This window comes from Notamacropus eugenii, chromosome 1 (assembly GCF_028372415.1).
Source record: "Notamacropus eugenii isolate mMacEug1 chromosome 1, mMacEug1.pri_v2, whole genome shotgun sequence".
NCBI classification, from domain to species: Eukaryota; Metazoa; Chordata; class Mammalia; order Diprotodontia; family Macropodidae; genus Notamacropus; species Notamacropus eugenii.
Genome location: NC_092872.1, coordinates 53,176,926 through 53,195,311, shown reverse-complemented (window position 1 = coordinate 53,195,311; position 18,386 = coordinate 53,176,926). Strand labels below are relative to the sequence as shown.

Below are 18,386 nucleotides of genomic sequence, written 5' to 3'. Positions count from 1 at the left end.
AATTCGCCGAGGGAAGGCGTGCGCGCGCGCTGCGTGACTCCGTAAGCGCGGGTCTTTCGGACCGGCTGCTCCGCGTCCGGGCAGCCCCAGGTGTTGGGGCTGGAGCCCAGCGCCGCAGGGGGTCCCGTGGCCCCCGCGGCTGCTAGAGCCGAGTCCGCTGCCTGTTGGGAGCCGCGATGGAGGACTACGAGCAGGAGCTGTACGGAGTCGAAGATGAGTTCGAGGACCAGTTTGCCTCCGAGTTGGAAGTCTTAGCGGAGCTGGAAGGTGAGATTGAGAGCCTCCCGGGGCTGGGGCCAGGGGGCGGCGGGGCCGGGGTCCGAGCGGGGGGACAGGCCGGTCAGCACCGCCCCGGGCACCTGCGGGTAGTGCGGGATCGGACGCCGTGCCGAGCGGGGGGAGCAGAGGCTCCTAGCTGCGCGCTGCCGGGCTGGACGGTGGCCGCCTTCCTGGGCCAGCTTCTGCAGCGAGCTCCCCGGGAGCAGAGAGCGTCCCCTGCAGAAGGAGCCGCTGTCCTGCCGACCTTGGAATCAGGACGGCCTGAGGTCGAACCCTCTGCTGCATGACCCAGCTGGGTGTCCCCGGCAAGCCACCGAACCCCTCCCAGCCTCAGTGTCCATCTGTACAACGGGGATGGTAATAGCACCTACTTCACAAGGTTGTTGTCATCGTAAAGGAAACGGTGTGAGCATAAATGTGAATTGTTAGTATTTGGGCTAGGGACCCTGGGCCGGGCAGTCCGTCGTACTGTCTTTCCTAGCCAGAGAAGACCACGCCATCAGAGAAATGAGCGAGGGAGGGCTGCCTACTGTCTGTAGGATGTGTGGAAAGGACAGACACCCAGGAGCAGGACTCTCCATTCCTCCCACCTTGTGACATGGCCACTTTTCCAGGGACTCCGGCTTAGGAGTTGAAGAAGTCCTTGGTTTGGGTCCCTGCTCCCCTATAATACTCAACTTTAGTTTCCTCATCCTCTTTGGTCAAATAGGGATAATAAGAGTTTGCACTATCTCCCCCTTAGGGTATTATGTGAGGAAAGCACTTTTGCATGCTGAAAAATACCAAAGAAAAGTGTGCTGGGATCGGATTATTCCTGGATTCCGTTTCCAGCTTTGCTATCTGAAAGCAGGCAAAGCAGATTCCTTTTCTGTAGCCCATTTTCCTCATCTGAAAAACAATCAATAATAATTCTTGTCCTTCTTATCTCACAAATCTATGGTACTCTTTATGTAGAGGATCTTAAATGTATGTAGTATAAGGGATCATTGAGTCCAGTCTCATCATTTTACTTATGAAGAAACTCAGATGCAAAAATTAAGGACTTGCCTAGGGTCACACAGAAACACCAGGAACTAAACCATAAAAACACTTTAGAAACAGAAGCTGTTGTTGTTGTCATAACTGTCGTAGAAGCCCCCATCCTAGAATGACAGATTTAGAATGGAAAGAAACTATAGTTCGATGCTATTTTATCCTGTCTTTTCAGTTTACTGGAAGGAGAAGAGCTTGTAAAGCTAAGTGTTTTACAGGTAATAATAGTTGCTAACATTTATATGGCACTTACTATGGGCCAGGCACTCGGCTAAGCACTTTGCAAATGTTATTTCACTTGATTCTAACCATTTATCTTATCATTAGAGTGTAACTTCCTTAAGAGTAAGAATTCTCTTTTTTTTTTGGTATCTCCAGCTCTTAGCACAGTGGCTCTTCTGACTCTTTGTGATCCTATGAACCATAATGCCCGTGGGGTTTTCTTGGCAAGGATACTGGAGTAGTTTGCCCTTTCCTTCTCCAGTGGATTAAGATAAACAGAGGTTCAGTGACTTGCCCAGGGTCACACAGCTAACAGGTGTTTGAGACTGACTCCAGGCCCAGCTAATAAGTATTTGAACTCAGGTCTTCTTCACTCCAGGTCCAGGGTTCTAATCACTTCCTGCACTGATGAGGAAAATGAGGCTCATATAGGTTAAGTGGTCACACAGGTAGTGAATGACAGGGAGGATTTGAATCCACTTCCTTTGACTCTGAAGTCACTGTATGGTGACTATACTGCTCTGAGTTTTGTCCCTGTAACAATGTTGGTTTTTCCTCCAGGAGATCGCTCTGTCCCGCCATCTAGAGTCTCACAACCCCAGAAGAACAAGCTGACATTTGAAGATGCCATCACTTCTGGGGATGTCATTCCCTCCTCCATCAGCATCCGACAACGACAGAATGGTGTCTCCCCCCACAAAAACCACAGGGAGGACAGGGACGACAGCTCTAAGAAACGGCTCCTGAATGTTGATCTCAAGGAAGAAGAGGAGGAGAAAGACTTTGAGTTTTTACCCTCAGTAGACCTCCAATTCAGTAAGTCGACCTAGTCACCCTGCTGTTGGAGAAGGAATCAGAGCCTGTTAATTTACCAAACTTAAGGACATCATAGACCTGCCTTGAAACCTCTAGCAAGTCATAGAAGAGATCTCAGAAGTCACTCCCCACAGGAAGCCTAACGTCCCTGATAAGTGGCCATCAGGCCCTGTGCATACCTCTCCATTCCACTTTCATATGGAGGAAGAGTGGGCAAACTGTAGGACCAAACATGTCAGATATTTGTGTATAGTCCACAAGCTAAGAATGGTGTTTACATCTCTAAATACTATAGAACTTTTATTTTAAAAAAATGTAAAACCATGGCAAGCCATTCCAGTTAGTTGCTGACCCCTAATATAGACAGCTGTATTCATGGGCAGCTAGGTGGCCCAACATGCGGGGACTGAAGTTAGGGAGACCTGAGTTCCAGTCTGCCCTCAGACACTTACTAGCTGTGTGATCCTGGGCAAGTCACTTAACCCTATTTGTCTCAGTTTCCTCATCTGTAAAAGGAGATAACAAACCACTCCCATCTCTTTGCCAGGAAAGCCTCAAGATTGGACATAACTGAAAATGACTAAAAAACAACACTCATTAAAAAAAAATTTTTTTTCTTCTATTCCATCAGAATCCTCCTCATAACTTCTGCTTCTAGTTCTGCCCTGTCCCTGCCCGCAGGAAAAAAAAATCAAATCCCCTCAATCCAATAAGCATGTTTTTTATTTTATTTGCTATCGTTTCTTTTAATATCACCTACATTTTCTGTTATATCTCTTGTTCTACTCCCAGAGAATCATCTGTAATAATTATAGCATTTGTGTAATGCTTTAAGGTTTGCAAAGTGCTTTTCACATACTTCATGTTATCGTTAAAACAACCTGGAGAGAGGTAGGTTCTATTATTATCCTCATTGTACAGAGGAGGAAACTGAGGCCCAGAGAGATTAAGTGATTTGGGTGCAGATTTGAACACAATTCTTCCAGATTCAGGAATAAAAATGTAGAGGAATAAACAGGTGGTTTTTTTTTAGGAATAAACAGTTTAGCCAAACTAACCAACAGATCAGAAAAAGTCTGAGATGATATGCTGTGTCCTATACCCACTGTCTCCCAACTTAGCCTTCTTATCGTTCTTTCTTTGGGACCAAGCTCCAGCAATCTTTTATTATCAATATCTTCCTGGGAGTACAAAGACAAAGCGATGTCTTATCCTTGCCAAGTCTACACATCCCATTTCCTTCAGCTAATCCATAGCATGGTTTAGAAACCAACCTCCTCACTCTCCTTTGAACACACTTGTCCACATCCTTCCTAAAATGAAGGAAGGAGTCTGATACGATCATGATTATAAAATCAGATTTATGTCAAGTACCAAATGTTACCTGGGACTATTACCCTGGCCTTCTAGACTCTAAATATGTATGATGAACTAGGCCTTCCAAGATTTCATTGGCTTTTTTTGGCTTTCTCATTTTAGGACAAGTCACAAACTGCCTCCAATTTACTCCTGACCGGTGGTCTCAAACTCAAAAAGAAACAATAGGTTGGCTGCATATTGACTTAGAAAACCACACAGCATCTTTATCTATGTTCTGTTGTATTTTTATTTATTTCATAAAATATTTGCCAGTTACATTTAATCTAATTCCTGTTGCACTTGGCAGGATTGACTTTAAGAACTTGGTGCCCTGCGAGATTCCGTAAGGGTATAGGTCTCCTCCAGGAGACAGAAATGAAGTAGCTGATTTAAGGTATTCCTAAGGTATTCCAGAGCATGACATTTTTGATGAACAAGTTTAGGAAGTTCTTGGATGCTGGTTCCACCCCTTTCTCCAAGGCATTACAGGAGACTGGAAATTAAAGGGCAGCCTTAGAGAAATTAAGGGACCTGGTACCTCCTTACCATATCTGACTCTTCAGTATTTCTGCTCCATGTCCTGACAGCTCCTAAGTCCAAGAGGCAGAAGCTGGAGGTAGTCAAGAAGCTGACCTTTGGACTGGAGGAAGAACCAATTTATCCCGACTCCCCTCCTAGAGATATCACTCCACCCCTTTCTCCTGAGGATGTCCAAGAGGCGTGGAGCAACAGGTAGGTGTGAATATAGCAAGGTGGCTACTGTGCCAAAGCAGAAATCTACTACATGAGGGGCACTGTGAGAAGTACTGGGGGTGCTGCTTGGTTTTTGTCCTTCATTCTCAAAGAGAACCAAAATGACCTCATTATGCTGGAGTCAAGGTACAGTGTTTCCAACTGTGATTCATTAGACCAATACAAACTTGGAAGGCTGTACTATAGATTGAAGTGGAGATGTCTCTAAATTTGTGCATCTCACATCTCTTGAGCTACTCAATTTTGCTTTGCTTATAGCGCACAGCTCTGAGAATGCAAAAAGAAGCAAAAGACAGTTCCTGACCTTACGCAGCTTACAATGTAATGTGGGAGGCAGCCGGCAAACAAATATATGTAAAACAAGTTACGTATAGGATAAAATAGGAAATAATTAACAGGCATAGGAATTTTGAGGGGTTGGCACAGAACTCACAGTCAGCAGCTCTGAATTACAGTCTTTCTGTGCCTGGGTTTCCTCGTCTCTAAAGTGGAGATAATGGTATCCTGTTCATAGAAAAGTCAAGAGGAGACGATGAGGGTGAAAGGTAGGAAGCATTGTTGTACAGTGGTAACAACTGGGGTCTGGGAGTAAAAGGACTGAGTTCAAGTCACTGCTCCAGCACTTAGTAGCTCTATAACCCTGGGCATATCACCATTAGCTCTCTTGAAACCATTTCCTTATTTTAAAAATGGGAACAGTAATGCTTGCCCTAACAGATACATGATATTCTCGGGACAGAAGCTCTTTGTAAATCTTAAAGTGCTGTATAAGTGAATTATTGATGATATTAAATACATTATTAATAGATATGTCATTCTCATTTTTTAGATAAGGAAAGTAGAGCCCAGAGTGGAAAGGTGACTTGCCTGGTCACACAGCAAATTAGTAGCAGAATTTAGGTTGGAATCCTACACAGTTACTAGCCCGGTGCTCTTTTCACTGTTCAAAATTGGGAAATTGGTGACTGATGTGGGAGTGGAAAATTTTGTCTCTGGGCAAACCTGCTCAGACCTGCTCATCAGTATTTGTGTTTGTTCCCTGCGGATATTATAGAGACTTAGACAAGCTTGTGGACCAAGGGCCCCTGGACATCAGTGATGTGGGTCTCCTGCAGATGACACCACCTGTTTGCAGGGACAAGAAACTAGTCCTGAAACGCCCCCCAATCCTGGAGGAATATGTCAATGTGACATCCACTGATGGCACCCGGGTTTTCATGGTGGTAAAAGACGACCCCTTGGGAGTAGGAGTGAAGGTAGGAGGAACTAGAGGATTGCCTGAGCCTTCAGGCAATTACACCCCCATGTTGATAAAGGCCCTGCCTTCAAGTAGCTTACAATTTAACATGGGGGGAAAGACAAAAACATAACTAACTGTGATGCAAGGGGGAATGGGATGAGTGTGCAAAGGCATAATCCAAGCAGAGTGTGGAAAAATGATGAAATTTCAAGAGTGAGAGGATGCTAATTATAAGTAAATTTATGTAAGGATTTAAGATTAGCAAACCACTTTAAATATAGTATCTCCTCCAGTCTTCACAACAGTCCGTACCTTCTCGATAAGGACTACAGGTATTATCCCTATTTTTCAGATAAGGAAACTGAGTTTTTTAAAGGCAAAGTGACTTGTCTCTACACATACAGCTAGTAAGTGTCAGAGGTGGGATTTGAATCCAGTGTCTCCAAATTCAGTGTTCTTCCTTTTGTATCATGTTGTTTCTCTTACATCTGCAGTGGTTAGAGGCAGGGCAAGGGAACTGTCTGCCAGGTACTGTGGAGGTGAATGTCAATGGTCCTTGAGTTGAAGGGAAGAACTGGAAAAACAGATGGGAGGAAAAGAAGGGCAGGCTATTGTAGGCCATGGCAAGAGCAAAGATTTGTCTAAGGGAAATGGCAGGATGAAAACAGGAGATGGAAAGAAGTCCATTTTGCCCGCAGTATAGGATATGTGAAGTTGAGTAGTATGAGCTAAGGCTAGAAAGGTAAGTTGGAAGCTGATGAAGAAGAAGAACCCACATCTACATAGCTCTTCAAATTTATAAAGTATTCTCACAACAGCTGTATGAGATGGATCATGGAAAGCCTTGAATTCCAGGAGCAGGACCATCTAATTTGTTCAGTAGACAGTGAGAACCATTGAGGATTTTCTGGTAGAGGAGTGCTATGATGGTGCCCATTTGAAAGCAGTTCCAGTGATGGGTTGGAAAGGGAGTGATAATGCAAAGTGGAGCGAGCAGAACCAGGAGAACATTGTACACGCTAACATCAGTATTGTACAGTGATCAACTGGGAATGACTTAACTGTTCTCAGCAATACAGTGATCCAAGACAATTTCAAAGGACTCGTGATGGAAAATGCTATCCACTTCCAGAGAAAGAATTGATGGAGTCTGAAAGCTGATTGAAACACCTTTTTTAACTTTATTGTTGTTGGGATTTTGGGTCTGTGCATTCTTTTGCAAATGGCTAATATGGAAAGGTTTTGCATGACTGCACATGTACAATGTATATCAAATTGCCTGCCTTCTCAAAGATGGGGGAGGGAAGGGATTGAGGGAGAGGATATGGAACTCAGTAAGAAATAAATGTTAAAAATTTTTGTTTGCATGTAATTGAGAAAAAAATAAAATGAAAATGAAATGAAAAAAGGAGTAATAGGCAGCTGGACCAATAGGGAGATTATTACAATTGAGGTGAAAGAAATAAGGGCCTCATCTAGAGCTGGAGTAGAATGTAAGTAAAAAGCAATAGAATTTAGCATCTGATTTGGAGCGAATGATGTAGAAACTGAGAGGCAAGGGCACGTCAAGAAGGATGCTGCATTTATAAGCGTTGGTGGCTGGGAAGATACTTGTGTTCTCAACCGAAAGAGAAATTAGGGAGAGAGGCAAGTTTTGGGGGATGAGATGATGAATTCAGTTTTGTACATGTTAAGGTTGAGGTACCATTGGGACCTTAAAAAGAAGCAGTTGGAGATGAATTACCCAATTCTTAATCCAGTGCTCTTTTCACTGTTCAAAATTGGGACAGAGCTTGATAGCGCCCAAGAAAGATCTAGAGGTAGAGATATAGGAGCCAAGATGTCTTTTAGTCATTAGTCTATTGGCCCCATGTAGTAGGCTGAGCCTGATTCAGGCCTAGTACTGTAGGTTCAATGTTGGAATGAAATAAGATGCTTATAAATCATCCAGCTGTTAAAAAAGGGGGGGAGATTTACTTAGTCATAGCATAAGAAGGATATTCATCAAGGATATAGCTCTCCAGTTGGGTGTTCACAGCACACCCACACATACATATTGAAAGGGTCTGGTTAGGATGTTGAAACATCAGGCAGACTTTTTTTTATGTCCTTAATTGACCAAGAAGCTCTATCAACACTAGGCCTCTTGAGTTTTAGCCTTCTGGTCCAGTAAAGTCTAGGAGACAGCTTCCTTGGATCTTAGAAAGAGAATTAGCTTCAACCTACATAGCAAGGTGAGAGTGGGTAAAAACCCTGGCCAATTACATCCCAGTTGTTAGGTCGTGGAATTATCCTAATACTTTAAAGAATAAGAAACCTTAGAAATTAATGGAGTCCTGGATCTAAAAGCAGAGGATCTGGATTCAAATACAAAAAAATCTGATATTATCTTAATTTAATTTTATAATTCTAATTTAACTTTTTTGACACTTATTAGCTTTTCCTCATGGGTGAATCACAACCTCTTGGAGCCTCTCTTTGTTTATCTGTAAAATGGGGCTAATTACACTTGTGTACATAGTGCTGTCTTGCAAAAAAAAAAAATGCTGCATTAATGTAGGTTACGAGTACTACAACCTTTACCTGTGTGGTCTGGAGTAGATCACCTAAACTTTCCATTTCAATGTCCTCTTCTATAAAATGGGGAGTGTATGTGAGAGGGGATGACTGGACAGACATCAAGGTCCCTTCCAGCTCTGCATCTGTGATCTCATTATTCAGAAGAGGGAAACAACACTAAGAAATAGGGAATACTTTGTTTAATATCCAACCAAGGTCTGCGCTGGGATGTGAACCCTAGGGCTTAAAAATCTACTGCTTTCTCTACTGATGCGGTGATAGTGTAGAATAATGGGAATGTGTTACCTTGTAACCAGAAGACCTGTTAAGTGCTGGCCCTGCTGCTAGATGGTAGAGTGTATAGATTCCTGGGCCTGGAGTCAGGAAGAATTATCTTCCTGAGTTCAAATCCAGCCTCAGATGCTTACTAGCTTGTATGACCCTGTGCAAGTCATTTAACCCTGTTTGCCTCAGTTTCCTCATCTGTAAAATGAGCTGGAGAAGGAAATAGCAAACCATTCCATTGTCTCTGGCCAGAAAACCCCAAATGGGGTCACAAAGCCTCAGACACAACTAACGTCACCTGAACGACAGTAATCCGCTTCTAACTCACTTTGTGACCCTAGGCAAACTATTTCTTACCCTTCTGTGCCTCTGTTTCCTCAGCTGTGAAATGGAGATGATTTGCATTTACCTACTTCACAAAATTATTGTGAAAAAAAAGGTTTTGTAAGCCATAAAACACTAGAGGAAGGTGAACTGTTATTATTCAGTAATTCAGTTCGTTTGGTGCTTGAGGCTTTCTATGTGCCCAGCACTGTGCTAGCTACTCCATTCAAGGATGCCTCCTCTTATATAACAAGTGAGGTTTTTCTGAAAAGTTGCATATGAATTTGAAACCTAATTTAAATGAACCAGGATAACTCATGGCTTAAAGGGACATTCTTGTTATATGAACGGAAGGATTCTTGTGTAAAATTAAGTACTTTCTTCACACCAATTTATCTTCTTGGTAAGTTTGGATTTTTTCCCAACTCTATGGCCTAATTAATTACAGGATAAGAAAAGAATCTGAGCTATTCTCTGGAAGCTGTTCAAATAGGATCTGACCTGTGTTCTCATTAGTCCTGGAGATTGCCCATGTTCCAGTTCTTGCCCATCACAGTGGCCCCTAGAGCCTCATTCCTTTGGCCCTGTTAAAATACAGATGGTCGGAAGCAGTGTTCATTAAACCATTTTTCTCATTTCCATCCATACATATATGGATTTGCCATTCATTTCCTCTTTACATGACCAGGATATGATAATGGAAGGTGGGGGCAGAGGCAGGGGGTCCGTAGAAGGAAAGACACAGAGAGAAGGCCTGGAGTTTGACCCTAGGAAGGGGTTTTATAAAAGTGCTATGTCTACATATCTTGTCTCCCCCAGCTCTCCTACTGTGATGCTACCTGGCGTGGACGTGGGCATCTCCATTTGTTAGGCATGCCCTTTTCTTACTTGAAGGAGCAAGTTGCTGATGAGGTAAGGCTCTATATCCAATGGTCTTCCTGCTTGGGGACTCCTGGTAGGAGGAGGGAGAAGGACTGATGAAGCCAGATAGAGAGATTGGCACAGCAGTATTGAAAGAAACAAAACCAAAACACTAAGAGTCCAAAGACCTCAGTTTGCATTCCATTTCTGACATAGGCAAGTCAGTCTCTCGAAGTCTCAGTTTTCTCATTTGTAAAATAGGGATGATATTACTTCTCCCTATTAAGTTATTAATACTTAAAAGGGCTTTTCTTATATCACTGAACTGGGATGAAAAGATCACCTTGTAAATACTTGTAAGGGCTGCAGAAATAGAAATTTAATTGTTATTTTGGCATAGATGCCCCTCTCTTGCTCTCCCTCCATGGGCTTGAGAAGTACAAGGAGAGGTTTCTTTTTTGGTCTAAGGTCACACATGGAGTCAGAGAAAAGATCAGAGTCCAAGTTTCCTAATTCCCAGCCAGATCCGACCTCCAAAAAATAGTATAATATAGTATGTATTCAAGGCAACTTTAAAAAATCTAGCTTGAAATCCAAATCCCAAATTTGAATTTTTTGTTAAACCTACAAGATGTGTTTATTCTTGTGGGCCATGAAGTTTAACGTGATCCTGATTTGGAGTGGCAGAAAGACTGACAGATACATCATCAAAGGAACTGGGCTCAAATCTACTTAACTGAGTATACCTTTGGGCAGATCTCACTCTATCTATAAAATGAAAAGATTAGATCAGATGATGTACAAGATCTCTCCTAGCTCTGATTCTGTGATTCCTCTCATCTGTTTGCTTGCAGCGTAGGCGGCGGGTTCTGGAAGCATCGGAGAAACTAACTGAGATGTTGAACAGGTGAGTTTATTTGCCTTTCTACCTGATCTTTCTAGGGCAGCTAGGTGGCACAGTGGGTAGAGTACTGGGCCTGGAATCAGGAAGATCGACATGCAAATCCAGTCTCACTAGCTGTGTGACCCTGGGCGAGTCATTTAACCCTGTTTGCCTCAGTTTCCTCATCTGTAAAATGAGCTGGAGAAGGAAATGGCAAACCATTCCAGTATCTCTGCCAAGAAAACCCCAAGTGGAGTCACAAAGAGTCAGATGTGACTGAAGTGACTGAACCACAATAATAGCTAGTCTATCCAGGGAAAAACTTTGCCTCTTAGTCCCTTGACCTTCTGTGGATTCTACTTTACTGATGCTGGTTCCAGAATCCTCTTTGTTCATGCCCTCCTGTTCATGTGAGGGTCCTAGCCCAAGGCTGAGCCTCTATATCTAGCTAACCCCACCCAACCACCAAAGTTCATGTCTGGTCAGTGTGTGAGAGGGTGTGGGTAGCTCATTGTAGTACATTCCCACCATCGGAAACAGCTTCTGGCCCTGATCCTGCTGTGGGTCAGTTGAGTCATGATAGATTTTAGAGAAAATTGTCTAGTCCAATTTCCTCATTTTACAGATAAGAAGACTGAGACCCAGAGAGGGTAACTGATTTGTTCTGAGTCACACAGAGAGTAAATATCAGAAGACAGATTTGAATTCAGGTCCTCTGACTCACAATCTAGCACTTTTCCCCCAAACTATACCAGAATTCTGTTTACAGATGATATAATGATTTACTTTAAAGAATCCTAGAGGATCAGTGAATAAATTAATCAAAACAGATTAAGTCAAATAGAAAGATATAAAATAAAACACACAAAAATCCTCGCATTTTCTCTCTTTTGCTAACAAGACCTATCGGGAAAGTTTGTTTTTTTTAAAATTTTATTCACAATAAATAATTGGGAATTGACCTATTGCAAAAACACCCAGAACTTACATGAATACAATTAGAAAACACTCTGTACAGCAAAATAGGAAAGCTTAAATCATCAGAGTGATGTTCATTGTTCATGGTTGGGTTGTGATGAAAATGACAGTGTTACATAGACTGGCATACCAAAGAGGGAAAACCTGCAGGGTGGGTGTGGAGCTGGGAATATGGACACTTGGTGGTTTGATACCCACCTGTTGGTGTTATACTGGTTTTCAGACATCAGGAGGCCAGTGAACCTGAAGGGGAGATCTCAGAGATGGGGGATGATGGCAGTAGAGCCAAAGAGGTGGAGGAAGAGGAGGGCAAGGAAAATCAAGACTCTTCCCAGCACAGCCTCTGGGTAGACTTATTCACCCCCAGGCACTACAGGGAGTTGCTCAGTGATGATGTAAGTCTTCGTTCCAAAAAGTGGGATTGGTTTTCTCATCACAAAAACTGTGTATATGTTGGGAGGTTGGGGGTGGGAATAGAAAACAAATTTCACTGATGTCCTGTCAATTCTGAAAAGATTGTCTAGCAGGGGTGGGGAACCTGCGGCCTCAAGACCACATGTGGCTCTCTCAGGGGTCTTGATTCTGTCAAGGGCCGCACTTGAGGACTTTGTGGGCCACGTGTGGCCTCAAGGCCACAGGTTCCCCACCCCTGGTCTAGTAGAATGATGGCCACCGAACTTGGAGGGAATTGGGTATTTTATGGGTTAAAGGAAAAGCTACAGAAAAATCCAGATAACTGATGGGGGCTTGATCATAGGATCATAGATATAGAGGTAGAGAGGATCTTGTTCAAGCCCCTCACTTTTTAGATGCACCTCAGGCCCAGAGAGGTTTAGGAACTGTCTATGGTCACACAGCAAGTTAGTGGCTGAGCTAGAAGTTTAAAGCAGTCCAGTTCTCTGGTGCTGGTGGTAGACATTTCCTTGGGGTTTGGAGATTGACCAGTGGCAGAGCTTTGCTGGTGAGATGTTCTAATTGGAGGAGCTAGCATTTGGGGCAGTTTGTGTAGTTTAATCTTTCTCCTGGCAGCCAGGAACAGGAGAATCAAACAATGACCCCTCTGGAAGCTGAGAATGACAATACTCAAAACGTTTGGGTTAGAAACAGCCCTGGAAAGAGAGTCTGAATTCATCTTTGCTATTAACTGGCTATATGACCTCTCTAGGTCTCAGTTTTCCCATCTGTAAAATCCAGTGTTGGGTTACATGTCTAGCAGCTAGGTAGCACAGTAGCTCACAGAGCGCTGGGCCTTTAGTCAGGAAGACTCATCTCCCCAAGTTCAAATCTGGTCTCAGGTACTTACTAGCTATGTGTCCCTGGGCAAGTCACTTAACCCTATTTGCCTCAGTTTCCTTATCTGCAAAACGAACCAGAGAAGAAAATGGCAAACTACTCTAGCAGCTTTGCCAAGAAAACCCCAAATGGGGTTACAAAGCATCGAATACAGCTGAAAACAACTGAACAACAAAACAGTCTACAATTTGCCCATGAATTGCCAATTTTTCCATTGGTTCCTGCTTCTCTGCCACTCATGAAGGTGTCTACTCTCCTCCCCACAGTACACAAACCGCTGTCTTCTGAAGTGGCTCAAGCTGTGGGATGTGGTGGTGTTTGGCAGAGAGAAGCTTGCCAAGAAACCAAAACTGAATGCTGAGCAGCCACCAGCCCGGGCTCCCTCCAAGTTTGGCCGGGAGCCCCAGAAATGGAAGACCAAAGAGCAGATAATGGAAGAGATTCTGGAGGCTGAACTGGATCAGAACAACAGGCCCAAATATAAGGTGAGGGCTCAGACTCCAGGGGATGGTGGGGAGGCTGTTGAGGTCCCTCTGGGAAGACTGACATAGTGTAGGGAGATGACCAAGTACCAAAGTGGCATTCTCCACTCTCCCCAAGACGCTCACTCCTAGCAGTCTGGCCTAGTGCAATGGAAAGAACCATATTTCTTTGTGTCAGGAGACCAGGTTCAAATCTCACTGTATGACTATCACCCTCACTTTCTTCTGTGAAGTGGAGATGATAGAATTTGCATTGCCTGAACTCCCAGGATTGTTAACACTTTGCAAACCTTAGAGCAGTTTATAAATGAGTTATTGCATTCCAAAATCCCCAGAAATTCCTTATTAAGATTGTAGACTTAGAGCTAGAATGGGATCTCGGAGGCTTCCTGGTCCAACCTTCAGACACTTTATGACCCTGGGAAAGTCACTTAACCCTGTTTGCCTCAGTTTCCTCATGGGTAAAATGAGTTGGAGAAGGAAATGGCAAACCACTCCAGTATCTTTGCCAAGAAAACCCCAAATGGGGTCGCAGAGAGTTGGACGGGACTGAATAACAACAGTCCAACCCCCTCATTTTACAGATGAGCAAACTAAGGCCCAAAAAGATGAAGTGATTTTTCCCAAGGTCACACAGGTGATAGCAGCAGGCCTGAGATTCGGCCTCTCTGATTCTCATCCTGTTAATTCCTCATCCAAATCTGTGATCCTTTGGACAGAAGCTGAGAGGAAATCTTTTATGTTTATTATTTCTTTAATTGGGTGGAGGGGTGATCTTTTGCATATGAGAAGGGGGGAAAATCTTTAACCAAACAATATAGTAAGGAGGATAACTCTCACTTCCCTCATGCTTGTAAAGAACTTTGCTCATCACAATCCTGCTAGGAAAGCTGTGCAGGTCTTGTTATGCCTGCTTTAGAGATGAGCAAATTGAGGCCCAGAGAATTACATTGAGTTGCCCCAGGTCATAGAGCTTAAATAGCAGAGCCAGTGCTAGAACCCAGCTTCCTAGTACCCCATCCTCTGCCCTTTCCATTTCCAAGTCCATCTTGGACTTGGAAGTTTAGTAGGGAAGACAAAATTCACACACAAAACGCAAACAGAAAACAGCGCTCTGTGGTATTTTATCAGGTGTAGAGCTATGTGGTGCTGACTACAAGTCCTTTAGGAGAGAAGGAAGGAAGGAGGGTGGGATTGGATTTAATCAAGGAGGACTTCATGGAGTAGGAGGTGGTAGGGCCAATACTAGGCCTTGGAAGCCCATACAGAGTTTCAGTGCATTTTTCTGTCCCCTGCTGACTACAGGTAGCCCTTCTGTGTGGTCCACCTGGGCTGGGGAAAACCACCCTGGCACATGTGATTGCCAAGCATGCTGGGTACAGTGTGGTGGAGATGAATGCCAGGTGAGTGGAGGAGGGGCAGGAGATTTCAAGAGAACAATTCTGTAGGGGAGGACTTCTGAGACTAAGAAAATATTTTTTAAGAAGAAAAAGGAGAGTTTGCATGATTGACAGCACACAATGCTGGATAGAGTGTTGGACTTGGAGTCATGGACCCTGGGTTCAAATCCTGCCAAGTACACTTATTAGCTATGTGAAATGGGACAGATCACTGAGCCTCAGCTGCACCTTACTCATCTGTGAAGTTGGAGTACTAATGGTATCTCTATCCCAGGGTTGTCGTGAAGATCAGATGAAGTAACATAGATAAGACATTTTGCAAACCTTAAAGTGTGATGTGTGTTCTAGCTGTCTTTACTATTATTCATGACAAGCCTGTGAGATGGTTTTGTGCAAATACCATTATATGTATTTCCCAGCTGAGGAAACCAAGGCTCATCATGTCTTGCTATTGATAAGTAATTAGAATCTTGATCTAAAACTAGACCTTTGGATTCCCAAGTCTGGTGGGTTGTTCTGGGGGTTTTTTCATTACCTGAGTCATCAACAGGAGAGAATTATGTTGGAGATAGGAAGGACTTCTTAATGCCACCCTGCATGGTGTAGGCTGTGGCCTCAAGGCAGGGACCTGCTCCGTATGATCTTCTGAAGTCTTCTGAAGTCAACTCCTAATTCTTTGCTGCTGTGATGGCTTTGGGCTGATTCTCTTTCAGCGATGACCGCAGTCCTGAGGTCTTCAAGACTCGAATTGAAGCAGCCACGCAGATGGAGTCAGTACTGGGAGCCAAGGGGAAACCCAACTGCTTGATCATTGATGAAATAGATGGTGCGCCCACGGTACGAGTGGCTTTGGAAGAACTTTTAGGCTACTCTGTGACCAAATTCTTGACTCTCCACAGGTCCCCAGTAGGGTGTAGGTACAAACTATCTGGATCAGTTACCTGGTAGTTACTGTACTATGCTCAGGGGGCCAAAGTCTGCATGTAGGCCAGTGAACTTCAGTCAGAGACAACACCTTAGTCCCCATCAGCTATCTCACAGACATGGGGTATCTGAGAGATGGAATGTGTGAATGGCTTATGGATAATTTGGAATGTATTTTCCCCTAAGTGCCAAGATTGCTAGGTAGTACAGTCTATTGAGTGTCAGAATCAGATATCTTCGTGAATTCAAATCTGGCCCCACACATTGATTAGCTATATGATCTTCAGCACATCACTTAATCCTGTTTGCCTCAGTTTCTTCATATATAAAACAAGCTGGAGAAGGAAATGGCAAATCACTCTAGTATCTTTGCCAATAAAACCCCAAATGGGGTCACAAAGAGTGAGACAGAATTGAACAGTAATAAAACAGTGCCAGTTGTTCTTCCCACATAAAGTGAAACACATTTTTTTAAAGAAGGCGGCCACATTTGTCATTCCATCTGATCTATGGTTCTTAGGTCTCTGCTTTCTCTTATCTCCCAAGGCCTCTAGGTTAAGATTCCATCCCTCCTTCTAGAACACACCCAAGCCAAACATGGGACTCACCCACCTGAGCATGCTGGACCATTCTGTAATCCCAGTCAGTCAGGAAACCTCTTGGTGGAACTTTCAGTTGGTTGGGACTCACTTGTATCACCATGTTTTCATTCTGCTAACTCACCTTCCTTTTCCTCTCTCTACTGTGAGACAAACACTGTGAAGTAAAAGTCACAGTTTTCCCATCATTTCCAGAAGCAGACAAATTAGCATTCATTTTACCTGCAGAGTTCACAAGGGGGAAATGGACGTGGCTCAGATTTAGGCCAAAAGTTCCAGATCTGCATCCTTTAAGTTTTTTTTGTTGTTGTTACTATATTTCTTCTTTCCCCTTTCCTAGCCATGGCAGTGTCCTGGGACAGGAGGATGGGAGTGGCGTATAAGCAAGGGTATGCTGGAGCCAGCTCAGATTGGCTCTTAAGAAGTAATTGTTCAATATTCAGTGTGAGCATTTGTATTTCAGAAAATGGCAAATCTGACGAGTCAGGGCTTGACTTGACTGTTTTGTTGATTGGAGAAAATATTAACAATGAAGATTAAATTTTAAAGTGTCCTGTGTACATTTTTCCCCCAGAGAGCTGGCTGTTAAACATTTACCAGCATACCCCTAAGTATAGGTGTTATTCCAGAGAAATGTGTTTTGTTTTATATCGTGTCCCCATGTGCTGGAGTCCAGTCAGTCACTCATATACTTCCCTGCCTCCTTCCAGCCCTCCATCAACGTGCTACTTAGCATCGTTAATCGTAAAGATGTGGGAGAGACAGAGACAACAGGAGGAGCAGCTGGGGGTGGCAAGAAACGAAAGAAAGAAGGGGGCCTCTTGCTGCGGCCCATTATCTGCATCTGCAATGACCAGTGAGTATCTGTGGTACCTTTCTTTTCTGTGTCTTTCTCTGTAAAATAGGGATGTTGCACTTGATTTCTAAGAACTCTTTCAGCTCCAATGTTCCATTCAAAATGGTGGCACTAGAACTGTTCTAGGTCCTCTGACTGAAAAACTATGGGAACACAATGTCACATACATGGTTAGATGTGGTCACTGCATTGGTTGTTTTAGCTTGACTTTGTTGTAAGAGAGGGTTCAATGCCAAGAACTGAGGAGGAAGATACAGAACGTGGAGAATCATAGGTGGAAGAGATATCAGAGATTATCTAGTCCAAGGCTCTTTCTACTACACGCAACTGACTAGTGATTTAAGTCATTAGTTCATGGATAAGGGACACCTCCACGTTATCTAAATGGCCTGCATTATCTAAAAATGCCCATAGATACAGACTTTAACCCATCCACCCCTTCCTATCCCGTAGGAGTCTTGCCTCAGTCTTTGTATAAGCCTGAGGTACTGAAGGCCTTCTTCAGATTCTTCTAATACATCATGAATGCCAGTATAATACTTCAGCTGTCTACCTGTTGATCCCTCACCTTCCTGACACAACTGGCCCACCTCCTTTCCCAGTCATAAATATCTTTCATAATTAATGTCCTTCCTTCTACTTCTGATGCTCAAGTCATTGTTAGAAGTAGGGCTGCGTCTTTCTTACACCTGCCCGTGGGTCTTTCCATTGAGTTTTCTGTATCACCCTCAGATCTGGTTCTTCCAAGACCAAGACCTTCCATGATTTATGGCGCTATGATGCCATTTGAGAGAGTATCAGTATTAAAAGATAGCCTTCTACATGAGTGAGAAGTTTGGGATCATTGAAAAGTGCCTTGTGATTACTTGGCGCAGTGTGTGATAAATACAAAGCTGTTTACTTAACAAGAGTCCCCTATCCAAGAGCTCAGTTATCACAGATCTTTGATGGTTGGGGTTGGCATTGTTGAGGATTGACTGCCCTCTTTATTCAGGCATATGGTACAATGGAAAGAATATGGAGTCAGAGGACCTGGTTTCAAACCCCAACTCCACCACTGTGTGACTTTTGTAGGCTTCAGTTTCCTCATCTATAAAATGAGAGGATTGGACCAAGTTACCTCTAAGGTCTCTTCCATCTATGATGCGCTCATCCTATGATTTACTCTGTATCATCAGAGCCTTCTTCAATAGAGCCTCTGTTTTGAAACAGCTTTTGCTTTTCCATCTCCCCACATCCCC

General features: G+C 43.5%; 1 protein-coding gene across 2 annotated transcripts in view; it reads left to right on the top strand.

The window, feature by feature from the left end:
* Window positions 1-72: 72 nt before the first annotated feature.
* CHTF18 (chromosome transmission fidelity factor 18) overlaps window positions 73-18,386 on the top strand; it is a 53,937-nt gene continuing 35,623 nt past the window's right edge. The window contains exons 1-11 of one of the 2 annotated variants that reach the window (XM_072601002.1): window positions 73-267; window positions 2,095-2,349; window positions 4,296-4,440; window positions 5,516-5,717; window positions 9,689-9,781; window positions 10,585-10,637; window positions 11,815-11,986; window positions 13,151-13,369; window positions 14,672-14,769; window positions 15,480-15,603; window positions 17,000-17,145. In XM_072601002.1, coding sequence (XP_072457103.1) covers window positions 177-267; window positions 2,095-2,349; window positions 4,296-4,440; window positions 5,516-5,717; window positions 9,689-9,781; window positions 10,585-10,637; window positions 11,815-11,986; window positions 13,151-13,369; window positions 14,672-14,769; window positions 15,480-15,603; window positions 17,000-17,145 — 1,598 coding nt within the window. In that variant the 5' untranslated portion in view covers window positions 73-176. The remainder of the gene's footprint in view (window positions 268-2,094; window positions 2,350-4,295; window positions 4,441-5,515; window positions 5,718-9,688; window positions 9,782-10,584; window positions 10,638-11,814; window positions 11,987-13,150; window positions 13,370-14,671; window positions 14,770-15,479; window positions 15,604-16,999; window positions 17,146-18,386) is intronic. The other variant, XM_072601008.1, reaches the window with a different exon arrangement.